The sequence below is a fragment of the Callospermophilus lateralis genome, chromosome 15 (assembly GCF_048772815.1).
Source record: "Callospermophilus lateralis isolate mCalLat2 chromosome 15, mCalLat2.hap1, whole genome shotgun sequence".
Classification (NCBI taxonomy): domain Eukaryota; kingdom Metazoa; phylum Chordata; class Mammalia; order Rodentia; family Sciuridae; genus Callospermophilus; species Callospermophilus lateralis.
Genome location: NC_135319.1, coordinates 65,008,570 through 65,036,052, shown reverse-complemented (window position 1 = coordinate 65,036,052; position 27,483 = coordinate 65,008,570). Strand labels below are relative to the sequence as shown.

General features: G+C 52.0%; 1 protein-coding gene across 2 annotated transcripts in view; it reads left to right on the top strand.

Moving 5' to 3' along the window:
- The window catches only part of Crtac1 (cartilage acidic protein 1), a 135,247-nt gene extending 111,492 nt beyond the window's left edge, over positions 1-23,755 (top strand). Inside the window, exons 7-15 of one of the 2 annotated variants that reach the window (XM_076834589.1) lie at positions 1,159-1,304; positions 3,852-3,988; positions 7,456-7,538; positions 8,406-8,506; positions 8,931-9,099; positions 19,342-19,487; positions 20,175-20,217; positions 22,580-22,723; positions 23,544-23,755. In XM_076834589.1, coding sequence (XP_076690704.1) covers positions 1,159-1,304; positions 3,852-3,988; positions 7,456-7,538; positions 8,406-8,506; positions 8,931-9,099; positions 19,342-19,487; positions 20,175-20,217; positions 22,580-22,723; positions 23,544-23,575 — 1,001 coding nt within the window. In that variant the 3' untranslated portion in view covers positions 23,576-23,755. Of the gene's footprint in view, positions 1-1,158; positions 1,305-3,851; positions 3,989-7,455; positions 7,539-8,405; positions 8,507-8,930; positions 9,100-19,341; positions 19,488-20,174; positions 20,218-22,579; positions 22,724-23,164; positions 23,287-23,543 lie in introns of those variants that run through there. The other variant, XM_076834588.1, reaches the window with a different exon arrangement.
- The last annotated feature ends 3,728 nt before the right edge of the window (positions 23,756-27,483 follow it).

Below are 27,483 nucleotides of genomic sequence, written 5' to 3'. Positions count from 1 at the left end.
TTTGTCCACTGAGAGTCAACTACTCAGGCTCTCTGCCTGGCCTCTGGGGCAGGTCCCCCCCCGCCAGCAGCAGGAGGCCAAGCCATTGCTCTGGGCAGAGCCTCCCCCCCCTCCTCCCCCACGGTCATTGCATCAGGGGACGGTGTACACTGGTGACATAGGACACCAGCTTCCCTTCCAGCTCCCGTAAGACACGCTGTGCATTTCTTTGTCATGGCTGCAGCATCTCCTCTGCTGTCACCAACATCCCCTGTTCGCCGGCTGTCAAATTATTTATGTCTCTTCATTCATTCAGCAAGTGCTTAGTGAAAAGCCAGGCTGCCGCAGGCAGCGAGGTAGAGGATGTGCGCACACAGGTGAGCCAGGAGGACCGACCTGACCTCGAGGAGCGTCAGGTGTGGTGGCAAATGTGGACCCTAGACAAGGAAAACACAAAAGGAACACAACTGCACTGTGGTCAGCACCAGGAAGGAAAGAAGAGGCTGTGAGGGCGTGGCAGGTGGCTGGGAGGGGCTGTTTTAGATGGGGTGGTCAGGGAAGGCTTCCCTGAGGAGGTGACCTTGTGGCTGAGAACAGAAAAATAAGCAGCGAGGGACCCAGAGCCTGGGGAGGCACTCAAGGGGGAGAAACCAGCTTGAGCAAAGGCCCCAAAGCTAGAAGGAGCTTGGTTGATTTGAGGCATGGAGGGAACACCGTGACCAGAGCTTGGGAAGGCGGAGAATGGTACCTGAGAAAGACCAGCGAAGGTGGGCCGGCACCATCAGGCAGGGCCGGAAGATCCCCAGGCAGGAGTTCACACTGACCCAAGAGCACTGGGGAGCCCTTGAGAGATTTAAGAAAAAGAGTGATGTGATCTGCGTAACACTCCCCTGTGGCCATGCAGGAGTGGCAGGGAAAGACGGGCCCACCCAGAATGCCCCCCACGCTCCTTCCCCACACCCATGCTGTCCCAAACTGATCAGGCACAGGTAGCATGCTTGCCCGGCAAACACAGCCTGAAGACATCTTGCAAGCAGATGTCAGGGTCACCTCCTTCCCCATGGAGAACTTGTGAGAAGCAGTGATGTGTCCCTATGTCCCTGGGAGGGCAGGGACAGGAAGAGAGTGTGGAGAGTACACGGGACGCCACCCCGAGGATCCTGCCTCTGTCCTCCCCAGGTGTGGATGACCCTCACCAGCACGGGCGAGGTGTGGCCCTGGCTGACTTCAACCGTGATGGCAAAGTGGACATTGTGTATGGCAACTGGAATGGCCCCCACCGCCTCTATCTGCAGATGAGCTCTCACGGGAAGGTCCGCTTTCGGGTAAGAAAGGGCTTCTGCCTCTACTGCTTCCCCCACGGGACATTACAGAGTGGCCCCAGCATGGCATGTCGTCTGAGCTGTGGGGCTGCCCTGGGCCTCCAGCTCCTGGGGACGAGGTCCCAGAAGGTAACATGCAGGGGATGATGGGCTGCAGTCTGGGCTTGGTGGAGACTGGAGCCCAGAGCAGAGTGGACCATGGAGGCACAGCAGCCTCCAGGGGAACCGGGAGCCACCGCAGCGGGGGTGGGGTGGGGTGAGGGGCTCATTCTGTGGATGGAGGCCACTGTTCCTGGGGCTTCTGGAAGATTGAGGTTCAGACCCAGGACAGAGTGGCAGGGAGAGGGGGAAGTTGAGGCCACGGGTTCCCAAGACTGCCTCAAGGACAGAGAGATGGTGGGCAGGGGACAGCAAGTCCCTCCCTGTAACAGGCCCTGGACTGCCATGAACTGTGATGCCAAGAACTCTTCCAAGGGGCTGTTTGGTGGTAGTGACAGAGGTGCCACCAGCAGGGTGAGGCTTTCTGCAGGAAGATCACAGAGGGCCCGGGATCATGGAGGCTGACCTCGGGGAGCCAGGATTGTTCTGGAGCTACTTAGGCCTTCCCAGAAACTCTCAGGAGAATGAGAACGTTCCAGTGTTTTTCTGAGGCTCTCTGGTCCCAGGAAAGGCTGTGTGACCGTGGAGAGCCCCCCACCTCAAGCCCCTGCCCTGGTCCCCTTCCTGCTGAGGCTAGAGCCCTAAGCTGTCGTGTGGGAGGAGGTCTGCCCTGGACTGAGAGCCTTTGTTCCTGAGATGCTGGAGATTTCCACCTTTATTCAGCTCTCGTTCTAACCCAGCTTCTCAACAGAGAGGGGCTTGCCCTCCCCACCCCCCACCAGGACTTTGGACCTTATCTAGGGACATTTTTGATTGTCCCAACTTGGGGAAGAGTAGCACTAGCATCTCATGGTTAGAGCCAGCCATGCTGCCGAACCTCCCGACGTGCAGGACCCCCAGCACGACACACAATCATCCGGCCCAAATGTCCACGCGCTGAGGTTGAGGAACCTGTTAACCTTCTGAGGCTCCGCAGAGCTCCCAGGAGCAATCATGAGGATAATAATAATGAGTGCCCCATTTATCAAGTGCCTCCCGTGTGCCAGGAACTGTGCTAAGAGCTTTACATACATTATCTCAGAAGCCCAGGCGTCCAGCGGGCAACCCCAAGAGGGCTATGAAGGTTTCCATTTTTATAGGATCGATAGAACAATAAAGAGTTAGAGATCCTGAGGTCTCCTTGTTCCCCAGCAATTTGGGGCCTGCTCAGCCCACCCGGATCAGCTGGCGGGCTCCTCATCAACCTCATTACTGTGTGCTGGGGGCAGCCTCCCTCCCTGGCCTCCTGGAACAGGAAGCTCACCCGCTGATCCAGCCTGCTCCTGCCTGTGTCCGACAGAGCAGGCCTGCAGGAGGACAAGAGCCAGGCCTAGGGGCAGAGGGGCCTCGCAGAGACCCCAGCCCTCCCCATGAGCGCCCAGGGATTTGGATAAGCCCCCAAAGTGATGAAGGGGCAACCCACCCACACGGGGAAACTCTGCTCAGAAACATAAGGTCATCTTCTATTTCAGAGGCAAAGCCCCCACCCAAGACCCTTTGCCAGACTCACAAGACTCTGCCAGCACTTGGGGGTTCTAACTGAGCTATCCTGAGTCTGGGGTCTCCCTATGAGGTCCGTGCCACTAAACTGCAACTTCCTCAAAGCAGATGTCTCAAAACAAAAGAATCCTTAAAGCCTCCCCTGTGGCGGAGCATGGGCTGGCCCAGGGCTGTCAGTGGACAGTCACCAAGTGGCCTCCCTAGAAAGGCAAAAGAAGCAGAGAAAGTCACAGCTAAAGGCCACCTTTTGCCTCCGTGGAGCAGGTGGCCAGGCCGAGGCAGCCCGGGTTGCCAGCAATGTGTCCTGGGCCCACTCTGCCAAGCATTTGACACGCAGTCCTCATAGCCCAGGCGGCTCTTAGTATCCCCATGTTGCTGATGAAGAAAGTGATGTCCAAAGGGGTAAGTGACTTGCCTGAGGTCACACAGCTAGTCGGAGACGGAGCCTGCATGGGCCAGGCGGTTTCCAGTGCCTTCCCAGCTCCCTGCTTGTGCGGAGGAGGGCAGATGCCTAGCAAGGAGACAGCACCTGGAATCAGAAGCCCTGACTTAGGGCTCCACTCACAGCTACGACTCTGGGCAATTCCCCTCCCTCTCTGGGATTCAGTCACCTCACCTGTAAAACGGGGACGCTAATGGCCATGCTGCTCAAGGTACCATTGGCTAAGTGTGATCCAGACGGGGGAACAGCTAAGTGCTCACTGGGGTGGGTTCTGGCTGTTATTCTTCCCTCCTTGTCCCCTACCAGCAGTCTGGGTTTATGTGGTCCTGAGCCACCACCCCAAGTCCCTTGGCCAGAAGGTCAGAGGAGACATTGGGACTCTGGTCTCTGCGTCCACACACTGTAGAGGGGAGTGGGCCTCGTACCCATTCCCACTGTCCCCTCTGCTGATCCCACCCCTCTCTCTCCAGGACATCGCCTCCCCCAAGTTCTCCATGCCCTCCCCTGTTCGCACTGTCATCGCTGCCGACTTTGACAATGACCAGGAGCTGGAGATCTTCTTCAACAACATCGCCTACCGCAGCTCTTCAGCCAACCGCCTCTTCCGGTACGGACCCCAGCCTCGCAGCTGGAGGGTGGAGGGAAGGGCTGGGAACCAGAGGGAGGTTCCCAGGGCCAGGGAGTCAGAGCCCAGGGGGAGAAGGACCCTGGTGACAAACAGAAAGGATGGGAGACGGGGACTGAGCAAGAGGCTTTCGTGTGTAGAGGGAAAACCCTGAACAAGACTCAGGCGTCCGCTATTGTCAGGAATTGGGTAGAGAGGACATGGACCAGGGCGTGCCCCGGGTCAAGCGGAGAGACTTCAGAGAGCCCATGACAGGGCCGTGAGTGTTTCAACTTTCTAAAAGATGGGTGGAGTGTTCCGACTAGATCTGACCATAGGATGCATGTTTCAGATAAACTTCTCATGGGATTGGTGCCCTGGGAACATTCTTTAGGAAACACTGGAGGAGAAAATTAACAGTAGGGAAGGAACAGGTAGCTTCAGAAACAGAAGGAAGCAGCCAGCCCCTGAACATCCTGCCCAAGGAGAAAGAGTTTGATTTCTGAAGTGACACTTCTTGCAGGAAGGAACGTGTGATGTGGACAACATTGGCTTCAGAATCATCCAGGGGGCCCTGGGACCCCTTTAGGGTACAGAATCCCAAGGCCAGGACCTGTACTTCTACAAGGGCAGCAGGCACCTTGTGACTAATCACACTAAAGTTTGGGAACCACTGCTGGAGACAAACCTTAGGCCTTGTGGCCCGAGGCATCCCTGTGCCAGCCCTAAAACACGCTGATGAAACTCAGGACCAGAGAGAAGGGTGGGACAAAGGTTTTGGAGCCAGGAAATGGGTCAGATCATTGCTTGGCCCAGCAGATCCCTATCCCACTCTCAGAAGGACCCAACTATTAATAAAAGGCATGAGCTGTGACCAAACATGTTTTAAAATATAATTATTAACCAATCATCAATCCTGACTATATGTAATCACCCCCCAAGGCACCAGATTTACTAATTAGGTGCCTTGCAAAAAGCTTATTCACAACTTCCAGATTAATTGCAGAAGATCAATTGCTCGTTAACAGAGACACTACTTTCCTTCTCTGGCTAATAAAGTGTCACTTGCCAGGGCCCCTAAGCACCCAGGAGGCCAGTGCTCCTGTCTCTGTGGCCTAGGAACCCAGTATCTCCCTGCCTGCTCGCCCTTGCTGCCTGCTTTAAACCTCCCACCCTCTCCTGCCACGGAGCATGGGCTGGCCCAGGGATGTCAGTGGACAGTCACCAAGTGGCCCCCCTGTGAGGTAGTGTGTTTGCTTTCATGCAGAGGCAGCAGAAGCCACCTCCCTAGATCCATGGCTGGGCCCCAAGTCCCAGTGGCAGATGGCTGGGTCCTGAGCACATAGCTCAGGGACTACAGCTGGGACTGCTGCTCAGCTGGCAGCACAGGAAGTTTAACCCCACCTGTCCCATGCTGTGCTGGCTCTTCACCTGTCACTGAGCAGAATATCTTGGGCTTCTCGAGCCCAGTGCTGTCCTGTAGCCTGGCCAAGCACTGGGGAACGAGAGCCTCATGTGCTCAAGTCTGAAAGTCCTTTAATGATACCTAGGGCAATGTGTCACCCAAAGCAGACCCAAACCTAAGAGAAGGGGACTATGAATAATCACCCCAAGCCAATAAAGACAATAGGCATGAACAGGGACTCTTTTAGGCCACCTGGGGTGGGGTGTGGTCCCCCCCACTTATGCATGCCTCAGATCTATTCTCAGCTCCCCCCACACCCTCATCTCTTGGGGATCCCTGCACCCTCTCCAGCCCCCTCCTGTCTGTCCTCAGCAGCATAGCAAGCTGTTGAAATGCAAATCTGAGCACACCCCTCTCTCCACTTCTTTCAGATAAGGTCTCCAGCCCTTCATTCTCCACCTCTCCCTTTATACGAAACACCAGACACCCTGGGCTCTTCTGAGCATGCACACTGCCCACACCAGCAAGGGCCTGTCCTCTTCTTTACCTGAGTGGCACATACTCACCTACTCGCCACCATTCTGGTCTCAGCTGGTCTGCCCTCCCTCTGGGAAGCCTCCAAGACTTTCCTGGTTGGAGTAGCTGGCCCCGCTCTGCACTCCCCTTGCCAGCCCCTGTTGACACAGGCCCAGCCCCATTCTCCACAGTGGGCATTGTACCCCCGAGCCCCATTCAGAGCCCAGCACAGGGACATTGGTACAACATTCGTTCACTGAATACATAAATGCCTGGGTTTCTCCTTAGGAATCTTTAACATCAGTGTCACCTGAACCAAGAGGTGTCTCTGCCGAGCCGTGGCAGAGCTGCAGCACATAAATGATCACAGGGGCTGTGGGTGTCAGCAGGCTGAAGTGTCACCCCTCAGCAGGTGCACACACACCCAGGGACACTTACACACAAGTCCACTGGGTTACTCTGATGTACACGCAGAGGAGCTTGACATAGGTGCCCATGTGGACAGAGGACACCTCATGGGATCTGCACAACCCTGCAGGCACCCTGCAGGTCTGCCAGCTCTCTCTCTCTGCTCTCCGGCCACCATAGGCTTCAGACAGGGGGCCCTGGCCCCCTCCTGAAAGGACCGGCCACATCACAGCCTTCTGTTGGCTCTCCGTGCTTTGGCAGACAGCGTGTTAGAGAGAGGGATGCAGACTCTTCCTGCCCCTGCCGTCCCCCATTGCTCTACACAGCGAGGGCAGAGTACCCACGGCTGCGAGAATATAATGAGTGAGGAAAGTCAGAGAGGGAGGCTCACTGACACCAGCAGCAGTCAGCTTAATATGGCAACAGGGAAGGACTTTGACAGCAGACTTCCCAGAGGTAAATATGTATGACCAAGATTTGCAGTTCAAAACAGACAGAACCCCCGCAACCCAGAGGGACCCCTTTCCTCCCGTTGGCCCCTGGAATTTACTCTCACATCCCACAGACACATGCTTGGAGCTTTCTAAGAGCCAGGCACTGTGTTAGATGCTGCAGGAGAAGCAGAGATGAATAATGCAAGGTTCCAGCCTGCAGAGCGCTCACAGAACAACTGGGGAGCTAAGATGCTCACACGGAGCATTAACACAGGCAGGAAGCGCCAAAGGCCAGGAGAAGGGGCTGGCTTCCTTAGGAGGGTGGGGGAGGGGGCATCTTCATGAAGCTTGGGCCCTGGTAGCATCCAGAACTAGGAAGCCCAGGGCCACTTGGAAGAGCACGAAGGTCAGTTGAAGGTAGTTGTACCCCCTGCCCTTCTCCATCCGTCAACTGCCCTTCCCCAGGCTGTCTATAATTCATCCATTAGAGAAGGAAAAATCAATATTTGCCAACATAAATTAAAACCCAAGAAGGGAACGGCCACGGTGTAAGCAGGGTTTGTGATCAGAGAGTGGCTGCATGAGCATCCCGTGGCAGTCCATGCACATGGGGCCTGGGGCTGCTCAGGGGACAGGACAGAGCTAGTGGGTCTCTGGATCCCAGGCCTCGGGGGCCTCACCCTAACCAGCCTGTCTCTCTCCTTCAGTGTCATCCGCAGAGAGCACGGAGACCCCCTCATCGAGGAGCTCAATCCTGGTGACGCCCTGGAGCCTGAGGGCCGGGGCACAGGTGAGGGCACCAAGGGCTCTGGCCTGTACCCCGCATCCTGGCTCTGCCTGTGCTCTGGGTGAGGGCAGGTGGAACCAGGCAACCAATCCCACCGTAGGGCTCCTCCCCTCCCTGCCGCTCTGAAGGCTGAGACCCAAGGGCTGGGGTGAGAGCAGAGAGAGAGGACCCCTGGCGACTGCCAGGCAGGAGGCAGGGCGGGGACAGTCCCTCTTGCAGTCCCAGGACAGCAGGCAGCGGAGTGGGATGCTCTGGGTGTGTAGGCAGCAGCTGTCCAGCCAAGCCTTGCAGGGTGAGAATGGGAAGGAGTGAGATGGGTCCCTTTTGCTCTGAGGAAGGGGATTCTGTGTGTGACCCCTCTTGGCACTCCACTTGGTGTCAAAGAGCACTAGACCAGGTGACCCAGCACCCGGGTCTGCTGTTGTCTCACTCTGTGGTTTTGGTAAAGCTGCTTTGGTTTCTGGGTCTCGTTTTCCACATCTACAAAATGGATACCATCTTATCTGCCCTGCCTCGCCTTTCTGTGTTGTTTAAAAGACCTGAAACACTGATAAATTAACCCCCCAAATGTGCAAATGTTAAGGTATATTATCCAAACCAGAACAGAAGGACCAGTGTGTGAGTGACATGCACCCACCTGCTCCTTGCCACATCCAGGGGAGGGGAGGGAGGTCCTGCGCTGTGAATCCTATTCTGAGCTGGCCATTAGGCAGGGGAGAGAGGAGTCTGGAGCCCTGTCCTCCTGTCGCAGAGCTGTACCCTTTCTCTGCCTCCCACCCTCAGAGCTGTGGTTGCTGTACCTGGCCGGGTGCCTCTATCCCCCAGGGGTCTGCTGGCCTAGGCCAGAGGTAAAATCTGCATTGCTTGCAGGGGGCGTGGTGACCGACTTCGATGGAGATGGCATGCTGGACCTCATCTTGTCCCACGGAGAGTCCATGGCTCAGCCACTGTCCGTCTTCCGAGGGAATCAGGTGGGCATGGATTTCATGACCCATAGATCCCAGCCCTGTGTGCTCCCCTGGACCCAGCATGGATGAGGGCAGGGTGGCCCAGGAGGCTTGCTGGCCACCAAGTGCTGGGAAATGGAAATTCCAGTCCCTGGAGAAGCCAATACATTCCTGGCTGCCCAGTAGACCTCAGGAAGGGTCGCCTCCAGGGAGAAGCCCTCAGCCTCTCACCTGCTGCTCTCACTTTTCTGCCCAAACTGTTTTTCCTGAGTCTCTTGCTTTCCCTCCTCTTGCAGGGCCTTTCTTTCCTTTCCACCCATCTGTCTTTGCCTTGTTCTTCCTCTTCCTCTGCCCTGCCTCCGCCCCTGTGCCTCTCATCCTCCCGTCAACCGTGGCCTTCCTGCTGTCCCTCTGCTCTGACGCCAGGTCTGCCCTTCCCTCCCTGCAGGGCTTCAGCAACAACTGGCTGCGAGTGGTGCCACGGACCCGGTTTGGGGCCTTCGCCAGGGGCGCCAAGGTGGTGCTCTACACCAAGAAGAGTGGCGCCCACCTGAGGATCATCGACGGGGGCTCGGGCTACCTGTGCGAGATGGAGCCTGTGGCACACTTTGGCCTGGGTGAGTTGGGGCCTAGTAGGGAACAGAGAGCGGGTCCTGGAGTCCTGCAGCATGCCACCCAACTCGGGGACTCACGGCCGAGCATTTTCAGGGTGCCACTTCACTGTGACAGTATGGTGGACACCAGCCACCAGAGGCAAACCCTAAGGGGTAGCGAAGGCTACCTAGGATTCCATGTCCCTTGCTTTCAGGAGTCTCCACTCCAGGACCTCTGGAATCAGTTCAGAGTGTTTGTCTTCCATTTGTCCAAGGTCATAGCCTTGGTCTTCATGTGCTGGTCTGCCTCAGACTTGCTCAGAGCAGTTCCTCCCTTGGCCTTTTGGGAGCTGGTTCAGTCTTTAAGGTGCCACACCAAGACCTGGTGTCTTCCCTCCAATAGAGCTGGGAGCCCTGTGTTCTCAGCGGGAGGCAGGTGACCTGATGGGGTAAAAGCTGGCTCTCAGCCAAGGAGGGGGAATGAAAAAATCTGATCTTTTTTATATGTATAAAACCACACACAGACACACACACACACACACACACACACACACACACACTCACACACACACACACACTCACACACACACACACACACACACACACACCATGCCTGCGGCATTACTAGATGATGTTATCATCTATTTGACCAGCAAAAGTGCAAAATAGTAACAATACCAAATGCTGGTGAGGCTGTGGAGAGCTCTGAGAGATGAGAGAAACTGGCTGTCTCCCACATGGCTGTGCAAATGTAACTCATACCACTTCTGATATAGTTTGGCAGATTCTTTAAAAAAGAAAAAAAAAAACTAGACATACAACTATTGTACATGAGCCTGCTGTTACAGGTGCTCCTTGACGACAGGAGGTTCTGCCCCAATGCCAACACATCATGAGTTGAAAAGATTACAAATGGAGAATGCATGGAACACACCTGGCCACCGAGCCCACCCAACACCTGGGCTCAGCTGCACAGGGCACTGAGAGCACCAGGTGTTCCCCTCGTGACCATGTGGCTGACCAGCAGCCCCAGCTCACTGCTGCTACCTGGCATCAGAAGAGAGCCTCATGCTGCATATACTAGCCAGGAGAAAAATCCAAATCCAAAATTCAAAGTACGGTTTCTACTGAGTGCCTATCACATCATCATAAAGTAAAAATATCATTAGTTCAACCATCGTAAGTTGGGAACCATCTATATATCCCCAGACATTTATCTCAGCAGAATGAAAACTTAAATCCACACAAGTCTTTACACTGTTGTTCATAGTCGCTTTTGTTTAATATCCAAAAAAAAAAAAAAAAAAAAAAAACAGAGAATGTAGGTGTCCTTCAGTAGATTAATGGTTCAACAACCTGTGGTACATCCACATCCTGGAATATTACTCAGCAGGGAAGAAAAGAAAGCATTGATACAAAGCCTAGGGTAGACCTCCAGGGCACCATGGTGAGTGAGAACAGCTTATCTCCCAAGACAGCATGTGTCCCTTCACAGAACCCTCCTGAAATGACAAAACCAGAGAGCTTGGTTTTGTCAGATTGGTGTTGCAGGTGAGAGATGGCAAAGGGGAGGAGTATAACGAACTCTGTAATAATGGGGCAGTTCTGTTATCTTGATCATGGTGATGATGCCAGTCCACACATGTGTTAAATGACATAGAACTATATACACACGAGGCCCCATGCCAGGCTCTTGGGTTCCATATGGTCCAGTTGTTACGGAAGCTGTAACCATTTGGCAGCTGGATGACAGGCACAGAGATCCACTCTGTAACTTGCTGTGAATCTCCAATTATTTCAAAATAAACCCTTTTTAAAGAAATGCATGGAGGGATTAGAAATAAAAGTGTACAAATTCTTCAGGGCTGCAGGGCTTATGATAATGGAAATCAAGGTGGAGAGCATGGTGGCAGGGCGGGAGTAGCTGCTAAAACACAGGAATCAAGAAAGCAGTTGAGTCAAAAGACTCCCAGGTTCAAACCAGACACCTTTCTGTGTTTTAGCACCTCATGAAGTGATATGATTTTAACATAAAAAGATTAGGCAAGATGATCTGATATAAATGATCTGAAATAAATGTATATCAGTGCTAATGTTATACATGTGCTGTATGTGCGTAGAAAAAAATAAAAGAAAACGTAGGAGGCAGGGGCAGGGCTGTCCTCTGGGAGGCTATGTCCCTGCAGTAACTCCCCCCCTGCAGGCAGGGCTGGGCCCCTGTTTCTCATTGACTCACTTAGTCCTTGTGACTATCCTGAGATGGGCATTACTGTCCCCGTTTGACAAACAACAAAACAGAGGATCTGAACAATTAAGAAACGGGCCCCAGGTCCCGTGTTACTTACATGGCAGAGCTGGGATTCAAACCCGGCCTGCTTGGAGACATAATTTTTATTTTCTTCCGTGTTTTGGTGTATATGTGTTCCAGTTTTTATAGGGAACACATAATATTTATGTAGTCTAAAAAAGAAGCAATAAATATTTAGGGGCCCCAGGACCTGGTTATATGAGCATGTTCTTGGGCTATGGCACCCTGGGTGGGTCAGGGCATCCATCACCTCTAAGGCACGGTGTGCTATGCTGGCCTTAAAGGTACAAGGCAACTTTTAAATACATACTCCTCTTGCAAAATAGTATTAGTCAACATTTATGGAGCACTTAGTATGTGCCGGGCACTGGGCCAAGTGCTTTGCATAAACTGTTTATTCAAATCTCACCACAATGTGATGAATTAGGCATCGTAACCTGCATTTTACAGGACAGGATACTGAGGCTGAAGTTTGGTGACTTGCTCTAAATTGTGCCTGGGAAAGTAAGGAGGGCTGGACTTGACCTCCTTGGACACTCTTGTCTGAGTTGTTGACCACAGTGATCCCCCACTCCTCTCTGGGTATGGCCAGCCAAGATCCTGCTCTGCTTCTTTCTTTCTGTACATCTGCATCCCTCAGTGACTCGGGGGGAGGGGGGCATTCACGCACCAAGGTGAGCACAATAGTTTCAGAAATGGGATGTTCATCTAGGTAATTTGCCTTGAAATCAACTCCCACCCCATTGGACAGTTAAGGAAATTGAGGCTCACATAGCAAATCAATAGTGAGGCCAGGATTGGAACTAAGGTTGCTGTCCCCAGGTCCCATGGCTGCCTTTGCTGTTTTAGGATGTATATCACGGGCCTCCCTGGGTTCCTTCTCTAGCCAGAATCCGTCTTTCCACCTCTAAGAGAACAGACCTGCTTCCTCAACTGCAGCCCCAACAGGTCATTTGGTGGGGAGCCAACTGTCTCCTATACTCAGGGTGATGTCCACTGCACCCTCCTGATGCCAGTCCTCACTCTTTTTTATGAGGCTGGTGGTTGGTCTGCACCCAGGAAGGGCAGGGACAGTGTGCAGAGGAACTGTAGAATGTGGCCAGGGGCTCTGCTCTCTGACAGTGGGTCCACTGAGAAGAGAGGGGTCTACAAGACACACTGAGGACTCTGTACAACTGAATAGGCCCTGGGGGGACCCCTGGAGGACAGAGCCACAGCAAGGTCCCTGAGTGTTCTTGGGCCACATGTTGCAGGCCAGGCTCTGGCAGGGAGCTGGGAAGTGCACGTGAGGGTCCCTGGGATTTGTTCTTGGTGTGAACTCTGGTTCAAACTGCTCCAGAGGGTCCTCCAGCAGGTTCCTGTCTTCTGCAGGGTTTGCTTCCCAGAGAGGCACTTGAAGGAAGATTGTTCTCAAAGACAAGCCCCTACAGGTCAACTGAGATCAGCAAGGGCTCCCGAGGCAGCCCAGCAGGCAGCAGAGCCAGCAGCCTGGGACTCAACGGCAACAGGCAGGCTCTATCCCTGCAGCTCCAAGGCTTCCTGCAGCCCCGGGGGAATCTCCTTTACGGATACCCCTGATTGATGGGGAAGCCAGCAATGGAGCGGGAAGAGAGGGAGCTGGTGGGGAAGGCCAGATATTGAGGAAAGATAGAGACAGAAATGAGACATGGGGAAAAGGAGAAAGGCAGAGACTGGGGGAAGAGGTAAGAATATTACCTGCCCTCCAGGTGCATGGGCCAGTGGACCCAGGGATCTGTGCAAGACAGATTTGGATGCACCATCATACTGGTCCAGGGATCTTGAGAGAACCAGGGACAAGAGAAACTAATTCTTTTTTTTTTTTTTTTTTTTTTTTTTTTTTTTTTTGTGGTGCTGGGGATTGAACCCAGGGCCTTGTGCATGTGCAAGCACTCTACAAACTGAGCTATATCCCCAGCCCAAGAGAAACTAATTCTGTGCCAGGCTGCATTCTCAGGGAAGTGGATGGAATTAGGTCTATAAGTATGGCAGGAATCTAGAAGGCATGAGCAGGGACTGAGAAGAGCATTCTAGGGACCAGGCTGACTGGACTAAGGCCCAGAGGTGGGAGTGGTCAGTCAAGAAATGGAAGCCTGGAAAAGGAGACCTGACCAAGCTGTCAGTGGTCTCTGGGGCCAATCTGGAGAGGGCAGGATGGACAGAGGGGTGTCTGCAGAGCCAAGAAGATCGAAGCCATCATTGCTGTGAAGGGACAGTGCTGTCAAGGGACCAGTAGCACAGGCCATGTTCCCATACCAAGAATCCTAAGGTGAGAGCAGCATTGCTCTTGTTTTTAGAAAACTTTTTGTTCTCTTTCCTACATATCGATTATAGGAACATGAGAAAATATATCATACAAAAAGAAGTAAAAATCACCCACCATCTCACCAAGTGTGTTTGGAATATTAAGTAAAAAATAAACATTTCTCCCTTCACCCCTCCCCTCACACCTTCTGATTCATCTATTCAGTTCATATTTCCTGACACCTACTATGTGCCAGATGGTAACCAGACAACAGTCCTTGTCATGAGAGCTTTTGTACTCTAGTGGAAGGAAGAGAAATGTGGAATAAACACCATAAATAGGTAAAAATCTAAAACATTAGCTCCTATCAAGTGCAATGAAAACAGAAAATGCCCCGGACAGGAAGGGATCAGGAATGGAGAGGGGGAGGACAAGTAATGATTTTCAAATAGGAGGTCTTTGTCGGCCTCTTCACAGTCCCGCGATTCTGGTGTTTTTGTCACATACAACACACACAAAGGAGCATGTTCATCGATATATACTACCTGGGAGTTTTTTAAAAGACAAAAATGGTGATTCTTCTTCAATAACTTGCTTTCTTCCTTCCCTTAACCGTGTAGCCTGGCCATCCCTCCAAGTCGGTGCGCATCTCTTGTTTTCTTTCAATGCCGCAGAGTATTTCACTGTGTGGCAGCACTCATAATTTATTTACCAAGTCCCCTGGTGATGGACAGCTAGATTGTTTCCAGTTCTGAGCAGTTCAAGGTGAGAAGGGGGCCATCCAGAACACAAATTCAAGAAAGGCCTGCCCTGGGGTTCTGCGTGACTGAGAGATGAGGTCTGGAGGGAAGAGGGCCGCAGGAAAACCCTGCTGCCCGCATGCACAGGATTTCAGCTCACCCCGCAAACCATCCTGCTCCTGTACTCCCTCCATGAATCACTCTCTGCCTCCTCCTGACTGCAGCAGGGCATGCTGAGCCCACATAAGCCAGTGGACATGGAGGTGAGCACACATGTGTGCCTCCAGGGGACAGCCTCCGTGGCTCCTCCTGTCCCTATCACAGCCAGCTCATGGCTGCTCTCCGTGGTACACACCAGCCAGCAGTCTCTCTGAATGCTCCAGACCAGGCCTTGCTAGATGTGCATGAGCAACCACATAGATCTGGGACCCTCACGTGCACTTCCCAGCTCCCTGCCAGAGCCTGGCCTGCAACATGTGGCCCAAGAACACTCAGGGACCTTGCTGTGGCTCTGTCCTCCAGAGGTCCCCCAGGGCCTATTCAGTTGTACAGAGTCCTCAGTGTGTCTTGTAGGCCCCTCTCTTCTCAGTGGACCCACTGTCAGAGAGCAGAGCCCCTGGCCACATTCTACAGTTCCTCTGCACACTGTCCCTGCCCTTCCTGGGTGCAGACCAACCACCAGCCTCATTAATAAGCGATTCTGCTTAGAGGCTCCCTGACTGCTCCCCAGCCCCGCCCCACACAGCCCCCCTGTGAATCTCATACCCTGGCCCCCCACTTCCTGCCTGGTAGTGGGCTGAGCCAGTTCACTACCAAACCCAGAAAATAAAAACAAGTGCCAGTGATCTACTGGCTTCCTCAGCCCCCACTAGGGGTCACCCACTCAAGCAGACCACCCCCACCCCGGAATTGACGGCGCCTCCCCCGCCCCCCATCCCTCCTCCTTTTAAGCTAATTGTTTGCTAGTGACTCAGAGCTGCCTCCAAGCCGGCTGGTGCTCATTTAGGGAAGGAAAATTCAGTGGCCCACATAAAAATTGCTTTATTAAAGTGTAAAAATATTCCACCAACTGTATTCCCACCATCTGTTTTGCTTGTAATTCTTGTGAAAAGCGCAATTCTCTGTGCCTCCTTGGCCTTTGTCCTTTAAAAGCTGCCAGAGGCGACTCACTGCGGCTCCTGACCTGTGTCTCTGCTGGTTCCTGAGGCCCCTCCTCTGTGGGTCCCCCCCTGCACACAGGCCTGGCCGAGTGGCCATCTTGAAGGCTGCTCTTGTGCGGTGTCTGGAAACTGGAACCCCCTTCGTGTGCAGCTTCCTGAATACTTGAGATGTCTCAGTATCCTCTGCCTCGGGTACCCTGGGGCAGAGGGATCAGGAAGACCAAGGATAGGCTCTAGTCCTAGCTCAGACATCTGTAAGTCACTTCATTTCGCCAGGACTCATTCCAAAAATGGGGACAAAACACCCACCTTACAGGTACCAAAGCCTCAAACTCCTTTCCCCCCACTGCACGCATTCTAACACTCTGTTTCCCTGCTTTGAACTTCTCCCTGGTCCTCAGACACACCATGTCCTTCCATACCTCTGTACACTGTCCCCTCTGCCTGGAATGCTCCTTCCTTCCCGTCTCGGCCTCACAGACTCTGATCCCTCCTTCAATGTCCAAGTGAAATGACCCACCTCTCTCAGAGTGGCACCAATGCTGCCGCTACACCTTCCCAGTTTATGATCAAGTAACCACTGTGTTCATTGCTCCCACAGGAAATTGGTTCCTCCAGGATGGGACCTTCTCATTCATGACTGAATCTCAGATCCCTGTGCAAAACTTGACAATGACTGCTGGGCACGGGTGTGGAGTGGGCAATGTGACAAGGGTACAGCCGATTGGGACTCTGGGATCAGATAGGCCTGACCTGAGGAACCATGGGAAATCCTCTTGCTTCTCCCAAGGCTCAGCTTTCTCATCTCTAAGATGGAAATTATTAAACTAATACCTTCCTAGCTGGGCATGGTGGTGCACGCCTGTAATCCCAGCTACTCAGAAGAATGGCAAGTTCAAGGTCAGCCTGGAAAACTTAGTGCCACCCTGTCTCAAAATAAAATTTAAAAGGAGGCTGGGGGTGTGGCTCTGTGGAAGAGCCCTTGGCTAGGATGGGTGAGGCCCTGGGCTCAATCCCCAGCATGGCTCATTAAAAAGAGGGGCAGGAATGAATTCTTCCTCAGGTAGGTGTTGTGAAGACTCAAGGCAATAACTCCGTGAAGCACGTCGTAAGGTTTGGGCACATCGTCGGCCTTCACTGTTATTACCAACAAGGGGAAGTCCTTTGGGGGCTGCAGGGTGACCTCTGGCTGGGGACTGGTGGTGAGGACGCTGATGAATCAGCGGGCAGAGTTTATATTCCAGGGAAGAAGTCCATGCTTCTGGGAGTGTTGGGGTGCTGGACCGGCACACCCCTCATACGGACAGGGCTGAGTCCCAGAGAGGTGGCCCAAATCCACAGGCTAGTCAGCGGCTGAGGAAGAAGCCCAGGCTATGCCTTGCAGGCCGGCTTGCCACAGCCACAGCCCCTCCTGGGTCTGGAGAGGGAGGGCTGGACTGCGCCAGGCACCGCAAGTGCAGGCTGTAAATTTGTGATGGTCTATGAATATTCGGCGGCTCTTTTGAGTTATTTGTGGCACTTCAGGCAGGCTGGAAAATGTATTCCTGTCGCTGTTCTGTTGGCTTAGGTGAGAAACATTTGCTCTCCTTTGTCTCCTTTTTTTTTTTTTTTTTTAAATGGGAAATGTATAGTTTTTACATGTGCCAGTTAATTTGGGCACTGTGCACCCTAAAAATGCCAAATCTCTTGCACCTCAAGAGTCTACTTCAAAACAGGAAAATTAAACCTGTAGTTGGCACTCCTCAGCCCCTTTCCCGCCCCTCCTCAGGAGAAGTTATAGGCGGAGGAGGCAGAGCACTTTCTGGCCTGATAATTCAAACCCAGAACCAGGGTGTTTGGGCTCAGAAGGAGCTGGGCTCTGTGGCAAGAAAAATAACTGAGTACAGGACTGTCCCCATGACGCTGCCTGTGGTGCCCATAAGGACAGGGCGGCCCTCCCCTCCAGGACTTGGGACTCTCCAGCTTGCGGCACCTGGTCCCACCTCACTCCCTGCAGACATAGCGACATGGGAGACTTCTCTGAAGGTTGCAGGAAGCAGGGTGGGAGGGACACCCACGAGGGAGGACCGGGGAGCCGGATGATGTGGCTGGTATGTCCCCCACTGGACAGAAAGAGGTAGCTGGGTGCTCCCCTCCATGATACTGTCCTGGCCCCCACCCCTCAGCAGACCTCTGCACCCTTCACTAGATCCCTCTCAGTCTGCATGAGGTTTCCAGGCCCCTTTGCTAAAATATGAGAATCTCTTTTATGCATCTAAATACCTCACAGACAACCCTCCACCCCCATAGTAACTGTCATTGTCACATCCATTGGTGGATGGTAAGGACCAAAAGCCAGTATGAATCCAACAGCACTTTCCAGTGTCATTTATTTCCTGACAGTATCTACATGCATTAAGAGAAAAATAGGCGTGCATTCCTATGGGTGATGTGTCATTTATTCAGCCCAGGAATGATGCTTAAGGGACTACATAGATTTGAGGGTTCCCAGTGCTCCCCAGAGCATGTGTCCACATCCGGTCAGTCCAGGTGGGTGTTCAGCACTCCTATGTGTGCTGAGCACCATCTCCTGTGCAGGTGGTGGTCCAGGAGCTCAGCCCCTCCCTGGAGGTGAGGCCCAGCACCCCTGCCCTCCCCAATCCATCACCATTAGCCTGACCTTGCCACAGGGACCAGCCTGGTTCCTTATGCAGGGAGCCAGGGCAGTCTTTGACAAGCCTAAACACCTGACAAATCTTTCCCACCTGCTTTCTGCCAATGATGTAGCACATTGCTTTAGGGATGTGTGCAGATGGATTCACCGTGAATGTTGTCTGAGCTTCACCGCCACCTCCTGTAAATATCTCAGCTCTGTAGAATGGTCTTTCTCCAGTGCCCTCCACCCCATCTTTCCAGGTCTTTATTTAGAGCTCAGCTCAAATACCTCCTCCCCAAGAGGCTATCCCTGAAGAGCCCCAACCAGCCTCCAGGTCCTCTTTACCTTGTTGCTTGGCTTTCTTCACCGAGCTTGTTGATATCTGCCATGATTGTTTGTTCAAGTGTTGGCCTCTGTCCCACATGAAGAGTGGAAGCCCCCTGACAACAGGGACATTCAGTGACAAAAGAGAACAGGGACATTCAGTGACAAAAGAGGGCCTGTCCTCTACCAGAGCTCCATAAATAGATATGGAAGAGGGATGCCCAGGAGTCCACAGTGACTTGGCTGCAGAGCTGGGGTTTGTCTCCAGGGGTCCCAGGATCCTGCTCCCCACCATGTTCTGTCCAACACACCAGGGTAAGTAGGAGAGCCAGGACTTGGAGCCCAGATGCCAGAGTCAAGTCGCTGACCACCAGGCCTTCCACCTCCCCAAATCCAGCTTCATGCTACTTGACTTGTGGTTAGAATGTAAATTCTACAGCTGTGCTATCCAGTATGGCAACCATCAGCCATGTGTGAATGTATTTATTTAAATGTATTTTTAAATCAATCACGTATTTTATTTAATCGTATTTTATTTAGATGTAAATTTGTTTAAAATTAAATAAAATTTAAAATTCACTTCCTCAGTCCCACTAGTCCCACTTGAGTGTTCAACAGCCACAGATGGCCACAGAAGATTTCCATCAGGGCAGGAAGTTCTGTTGTACAGTGTTGGTCTAAAGAGGAGGCACCTCAAATCTGTCTTGTTCATTTCCCCAGCCCGTAGAAGAGGACTCCACTAATGCTTTTCTTACATGAAGGAATCCATTACTGCCAGTGCTTTGGCTGAGAGCCCCTCTCCCCTCTGCTGCTGACCGCTGTCCTTCCTCCCACAGGGAGGGATGAAGCCAGCAGTGTGGAAGTGACGTGGCCAGATGGCAAGATGGTGACCCAGAGCGTGGCCCGTGAGAAGATGAACTCAGTGCTGGAGATCCTTTACCCCCGGGATGAGGACAAACTTCAGGACCCAGCCCCACTTGAGGTGGGCCAAGGCATCTGGACCTCATATCTAGAAAAGCAGACGCCACCCACAGTCTCATGGGCCGTAGCATTGGCCTCTAGAATAATGGCGGGCTTCAGAGTGATCCCTCCATTTGTAGTCTGAACAACACTATCACATTCTCTTCTGCTTCTCGGAAGTCCTAGAGAATTGTCAGGGCAAGTGTTTTGTATCCATTTTACAGAGGAGAAAACTGAGACCAAGAAAGGGAACCCAAGGCCCACCGAGGCCTACAACCAGTTGTGAGCAGGGTTAAAAATTGACCTGTAGGTCCCCTGCAGCCCTCCTGGTTCTTTCCAAGTATCTTATGAGGCCTCCTTTTTTTGCCCTAAGGGTGGGGCTCAGACCCTGTACAGAGCCTCTAGGGTTCTTTAAGGAACACCTGTGGACCAATCTCTGGTCCAGATCAGGTATGCAGAACCCATGTGAAGGGAAATGAGCAGGAGTTTGAATTATGTTCATTCTTGCCCCCCCGCACACTCTGCCATCTCCTATTCTCAGAGCAAGGCAAAGGGTCCTAGAAGGGAGGGGACTCCACCCAGGCCTTAGGACTGAGAACACCCTCATACTGGAGTCAGAGTAACAGCTTCTCTGTGGCTGTGACTAGGAGGAGGCCTGAGATGGGACAGTCTCAACTCACTGTTGTCTCTGCTTCTGCCCACCTTACAGTGCGGCCAGGGATTCTCCCAGCAGGAAAATGGCCATTGCATGGGTGAGTTGTCTGCGGGCCCCAGGGGATGGGCACTCCCTAGGAAATGTTGGCCTGACCAGTGGCAATGTCCAGGGTGCAGACAGAGGGTGGAAAGGCAGGGAGAGGAAGGTGTTATTCCCTGGGACTCCAGATGCCAAGACAACCGCCATATGACTCACCAAGGTGGGAGTGACCGACAGGCTGACTCACTGCAGTTCTGGGAACTGGCAGTGTCTCATGCCATGAATATAGAGGATCCGGGGAGCCAGCATAAAGACAGTGGAGACTCTGGTGGGCGAGCTTTGTCCTGGTGCAGGTAGAATAGCTACATGCCATGGCAGCCAGGGAAGCAGCCATTAGGGTCTGACAGGCAAGGTTGGCCATTGTTGGGAGCATCCAGGCAAAGCAGGGTGCGAAGTCACAGAGAAGATGGGAGACTGGTGCAGTAATAGGGGACAGGTAGCTTCTAGATGGCAGTGCCATAAAAATCCAGTGACCTTCTAAAAATCTCCCAAGAGCCTAGAATAGGAAGGAGCAGCCTAGAGGCTCAGTGTCCACAAGACCTTCAACCTAGCGTCTTCCATTCTAGTGACCAATAACAAGGGGTCAAGCCAAGGATTCCTCCTTCCTTAGACCCAAGTCGACTCTAAAGCCACACATTAGCTTCAGGCTAATGCATTTGCTGCAGAGGTACACAAGTAAATTAGACAGATAGCCCCATCCTCTCCATAACCAATAGACAGACCCACAGTGAACCGTCAATGGCCACACATGGGATCAGGACTGGAATGGGGCAGGGGCAGGGGCTTGAGAGTACCAAGGGTGGCCCTCAACCATCTGGAGAGGGTCCTAGAAGGCCACTTTGAGAAAGCAAGGTCTGAGCTGGGACCTGAGGGATGACAAGGAGTTGGACTGACACAGAGAGGCAATGTTCCAGAAAAGAGCCCTATCTGGACAAAGCACCTCAAAATGAAGAAGCATAGGAGCAGGGAGGCTCAGGGTGGTTGAGGAGGATGTGACTCCCCCACATTCCCCATGTCGCCACCCTGGCCTCATGCTAAACAGACAGTGCAGGTGTATGGAAAACGGTCTTCTCTGCATGCTGGAAGGACCCTTCCAGATCACCAAACCAGCCCCCTTCATCTTTTCATCATCCAACAGGCATTGATATGCCTGCTGCATGGTACCAAGCACCATGTGGGGCCTCAGGGTGCAGCCCAAGTGCCTGCTCTGAGAGGTGTTCCTTCTGGTAGAGGGAGACTGATCCCAACCATGGGATCACACAGCTAGGCAAGATGGTTTAAGAACCTGTAAACCAGACGCTCTCTGGAAACTGTTCTGAACAGAGTAGGCAGAGAGGGATACTGGATAGGATTCTTTTATGCTGAGCCCCCAAGGATGAGAAGAATGCAGCCTCAGGATGAGCTGAGTGGGAAGCTCTCTGGCAGAGGAGAGGGCAGGGGTGAAGAGCCCAAGGTAGGACGAGGCTTGCTATGCCCGAGGGGCAGGCAGGAGGCCCATATGCTTGAGATGACATGGAGGAGGCAGCACCAGGTCAAGGAGGGGATTCAGGCTCTGGGAAGAAGGCTGGATTTTGTTCTTAGGGCCCTTGGAAGTTAAGCAGGAGAGTGACCTGATGTGATTCACATTTTTAAAAGATCACTCTGGCTGCTGAATTGCAGATTGGATTGGAGGGAAGAGTGGAAGCCAGGAGGCCAGTAAGGCGCCAACTGCAGAACTCCAGGCAAGAGATCATGGGGGCTGGGAATAGGGTGGTGGCAGAGGAGTGAGGAAGGTGGACAGGCAAGAGGTGCACTGTGGGGGCAGAATGAACAGGACCTGCTGTGGGATTGTGTATGGGGGTGAAGAAAAGGGAGGACTGGGGGATCGCTCCAATTTCTTCTGGAGCAGTTGAGTAGATGATGGTAGCATTAATTGAGCTAAGGAAGATGGGAACGGGGGAAGGAGAGGTTTAAGGGCTGAGGGAAATCTAAAGTTCCATTTTGGACATATTAAGTTTGAGGTGTGTATTAGATATCCAGGTGGAACTGTCAAGTAGGTCATTGGTGAGTGGATTCATGAGTCTGGAGCTCAAAGGAGAGGTTATGGCTAAAGACAGAAAGTGTGCAGTCATCCATATGCAAGGAGATCACCTAGAGAAACTGTGGTGGATAGAAAAGAAGACCCAGGACCAAGCCTGAGTGCTACCCCACCATGTAGAAGTCAAGTAGGGAGGAGCCAGCCAAGGGAACTGAAGAAAGGAAATGGAGGCCCACCAAGAAGGGACATGCCCAAGGACACAGAGTGAGTGGGTGGGCACACAGCCTGAGCTAGGACCCACTGCCCCACACCTCCCTGGTGAGTGGCTCCCCTCACCTTGCAGATACCAATGAATGCATCCAGTTCCCATTTGTGTGCCCTCGAGACAAGCCAGTGTGTGTCAACACCTACGGAAGCTACAGATGCCGAACCAACAAGAGATGCAGTCGGGGCTTTGAGCCTAATGAGGATGGCACAGCCTGTGTGGGTGAGTGGGCCCCTAGCCACAGTCTAGTATCAAAGTTGTCTTTCACTGGGAAGCTCTGGGTGGGCTGCAGATCAAGGTCCTCAGCCCTGCCTTCTCCTGAATATAGACAGTCTCCTTAGTCTACCATTGAGTCTCCAGGGAAAATCATGGCAGGAGCTTGGAGAGGCCCCATTACTACTAACCCCCACCTACAGGGCCCCAGGGTGCTGTCCTGACCTTAGGCTATCATTCTCACATCTCCTAAAACAAGCATTCCTACCTAGAGGTCAGCCCATATTTTCATAGCTGGGATATAAACTAACTCCTATGAGTCATCTTTTTCTAAATTTCTGAACCCATGTTTATCTTCTTCCTCCCAAACTCCTTCCTCCACCCCAATCCTATCCCTCTCTCCTTTCTCTCTTCCCCATTCTCTACTTCCCTTCCCTGTCCTTTTTGCAGCTCAAGTGGCCTTTTTAGGTGGGTATTCTTCTTCGACTGCCTTTAGAATCTCTGAGCCTCTATCTCAGGCCTCATATCTTTCTCTAGGCCTTGGACTTTGCCTTCAGTTATATGCACTTTAAACTCCATCAATAAAGGAAAAAAAAAAACAATACAAAACTAACAACCTTTGTGGAAAACTAAATCTCTCTCCTGCTGCCTGTCTCTTTCCATACCCAATAGATTCTGCCATGTGCTCCCTCTAAGTGGACAGCAGGGTGGCCATCTTTGAAAAGGGAAGTTTGGGAGATACTGTTGCAACCTTAGTTGTTTGTGAAGTCTTTCTTTGCATGTTTTCTGAGAAAACAGAAAAAGAAAGTCTCCCCTGTACCCCATCCAGCCTCCCTCACTCCTTCAGAAGAATCAAGATAGTCCTGTCTTTCCTGTGTTCTCGTGAACTTCTTATTTTGCCCTTAACAAAGATGGCTCCCACGTGATTGCTTGCTCAGTTGATTTGGTAATGTATCATGTACCTGCTGGTCCAGCTTCTGCTGTTTCTGCTTTGTGCACCCTGACTTCTTGTGGCAGAAAAGCCTTATTAGAGTCCGAAGTGATTAGGGGAGGGAAAAAGGGTGAGCCTTTGGGACTCTGGATAAAAATGTTAAAATTTGAACTTCTTAAGTATTCTAGCCTCTTTTCTGGGGAAACTATGCCAATAAAGTCTCTGCTACATATCACCACCTAGCTAGTGGGGGCAAAATATGTCTGGGCAAGATGCTGGTTGTAGCAGCAGCCCTTCCACCAGAAGGTGCTTGGAAAACAAGTCATAATACAGGGAAAGCACCACCCCAGGCTTGAGCAGTGGTTTGGGTATATACAAAAATGTTCATTTTGGGGGGCGGGGGACCAGGGTTTGGATCAAATGAGGGATAAGAGATGAGCAATTGGCAGACAGTAAGGGAACACTCTTCGCCATTTACCTGGGGGAGGTCACTTCTCCACTCTGGGTCTCCATTTCCCTAATCTAAATGACAACAGAATTGGGCTGGTATATCCTCAAAGGCCCTTTCCTTTTTAAGATTCTTCCATATGTGCCTGGATGTGGGTCTGGCTAGTCTTAGGTTATCCTCATTTCTAGAAAGAACCTCGCAATTCAATCTTTGCAATGTGCTTAGAAATCTGGAAGCTCCTATAGCCAGAGCAGCCTTTAGGGATGATGTAACGCTACAGAATATGTTCACAGCCAGCCGCGGGTAGTGAAGGCGCATTATAAATCACAGATCTATTCTTCATGGGGGAAAAAAGTTGCTCCAAGATATAATAAAATCACACTTAAGAATGCAGCAAGCCTTTTAAAAACATATTTAACAAAAAAACTACCTTTTTCTGATATCATAATAATACTCCCAATAAATCACAAAATATGAGTTCCTTGTAGCTAGTGCTGTTTTTACACTCAGAACAGGAGCTTAAATGAAAAGTTTTAAAATGAAAACAGCTACAATTTCCTTGAGAAGCATAGACCAACTTAAAAATCGCTCTACTTCTGGAAAACTCATTCCTGTGTATTGACATAAAATTAAAGATCTGAAAGGGCCTCAGAGATGAGGCTCAGAGAGATGAAGTGATCAAGGTCACTCTGCCCAAGGTCACAGAGCCAACGGGTCCCAAGCCACGACTGGAGCCCTTTCCCACCATGGTGTCTTATCAGAGGAGTAAGGGGCAGCTGTCACTGCTGAGACTATCCCCAGTCATTCGGGAAGCTGTTGCCTTTTTAGAACTAAACAAGTGGATCTCAGATAGTGAGATAAGCAAAACCCAAAACCCACGGAGGGATGACTCCAAATGCAGTTGTAAATGACAAGATAACCGGGCCCATTGACTGGCCTCACAAGAAGGAAGGGACAAGACAACGGGGGAGATGGTCTGCCAAGGACACCAGAAGCTTCAGGATGACAGCTTCAGAGAAGCCGTTGAACTCCTGTATTTCGAGTTTTGTGTAACGGGTCTATATGGGTCATTTCCCTCTGTTCAGTGGGTGGAGTCAGAGAGGAGTTACAAAGAGGAATTCAAGGCTCCCAACTGTTAGGAGCACAACTACAATGACCACACTCCGGGGCAAAAAGGCTTTTCATTCCACTTCATTCATTCGTTCGTTCATTTAGCAGATATAGATTGGACACTTGCCAAGGGCCCAGGACTGAACTGGGCTCTAGACATACAACGGTGAGCAAAGGTAACCTGATTTCTGCCCCCACACTACCAAGGGCAGGGACCAGAGGGGGATAACAAAGGGCTTTCTGAAAAGTTTAGCTAAATTCTTGGTTGCATCCATTCATCCATCCATCCATATATTTACTTAGCAAGCATTTCCTGAGAACCTCCTGTGTGGCCAGTACTTGGTCCCTCGGTTACTCCATAAGGAATGTGACAAGTTTCCTCCGTTGAGGAAATCAAGCCTCCTGTCCCCAAGATGCTTGTGTTAGGAAAAATATGAGATGAAAAGATACAGAAAACAGTTCAACATTTGGGCCCCCAAAACGGGAACTGCCCAGTGGACGGGGGTCCAGGATTTCTGAGCCAGGTGGCTCAAGTTCAGGGTATTCGCTTTCCTGTATTTTCTAGCCACAGACATGTGAGTGCAAAGCCACATGCAGGCTAGTCAGGCCCAGCATACCCATCCCCCTCTTATTCTAATTCATCTTCCTCTGAGACCTGCAGTGGCAGCAGCGAATGAACCCTTGCTGCCCCCTTCTGAGCACAGACAGGTCTGCCTTTTCTCTGTCTCATAGCCCCACTCGGGGTTCCTGACACCCTTGTTGGCTTATGCTGGATGTGAAGATGTAACAAAAACAACAAAGACCCTCAGGGGCAGGCGAGTAATGAAATGGGCCCAGCAGGGATGATACAGATGGAGAAGTGGAAACCCACTCCTGCCGAGCAGAAGGTGGGCCGGATTGCCAGACTCCATTTATCAAGAAAGGCCAAATACTAATAATACCATTTTCATCTGTTCAAGAATACAGCCTCTGCTCAGGAATGTACCCCTGAAGAAGACAGGAGTAGTCTGCAGCGAGTGAGTGGCAGGTCTGGGTCAGATCTAAACTCTACAAGAATCAACAAGCTTAAGCCTCACCATGGTCCCAAAAGGAAAGTGCTATAATTACCCAGTTTCACAGATAAGCTAAGTGGTTTGTCGGGGTCACACGGCTGGAATACACAAAGGCGGGACTGGGTCTCAGGCAGTCTGGCTTCTCTGCCTGTGCTCTTAACTACCACTCCAGCCCCCTTCCTCCAGGTGGGTAACTGCTTTACAGAAATGCCACAATCTCTCAAGCTGCAAGGTCACTGGCTGGGGTGGGAAGGGAAGAAATGGAGTCCCCAGAGGGTCAGGTACCTGAGGCAGTCCTCCCAGCCCCTAAAAAGAGATGGCCGTGAGGACCCTCGCAGGGGGGAGTTTGGCTGGCCTTCTCTGGTGCAAAATGGTGAAATCATCTGCCAGGCCTCTTCCAGGATCTGTCTACACAGTGGCCAGCCCTGCTCTGGGAAGGTGCCATTCTGAGGGCCAGGAGTCTGATTATGAGTCACTCTGGCTGCTATGGCCCCCTCCCAGGGTCTGGGAATCACACCCAGACTGGTGTCGTGGACCTCAACCCAGGAAAGAACGCCAGTGTAGCTTCCGAGAGCCGCATGGAGACAGGAGGGTGAACACTTCATTTTCTTAGGGAGCCAGCTGAGCTTTTCCAGCAGATTCCAAACGGATGCCTCCCACCCAGACTCCCAGCCCAGGAAGCAGGCTGAGTTCCTGCTCTCTCCTCCCCCCACCCCACATGGCCACCCATCCTCAACGTCTAGCTCCTTCCGTATGTGGCCAGAACCCCAGCCAGGGGCCAGGAACCTGCCAAGGGCTGATGTTGCGTCTCCTTGGCAACAGGCACATCCTGGAAGGACAAAGAAGGAGGGCAAGAGAGCTTGGGCTGGTTCACACCACAGATAATGCCAACCCCGCCTTCAGCAGCTCTGTCCTCTTAAGGAGCTGCTGTTGAACAGTGAAGTGGTCAAAGGGTAGGCCATCAGAGGGAAAACGAGAAGCAGGAAGAGAAAAAAAATATCCTCGGGGGAAGGAGCTAACATTTACGGAATGCCCACCGTATGCCAAGAACTTTACATATGTGTCTCCATTAATCCTCCACCCATCCTGCAAGACAAATGTTATTCGTCTATTTTATTACCAAAGAAACTGAGGCTCAGAAAGAATAAGTTACCCAAGGTCACAGCTAGCTAGAGTGACAAATACTATAATTCAAATCCCAAACTGTCTAGCTCTACAGCCTGGCTCT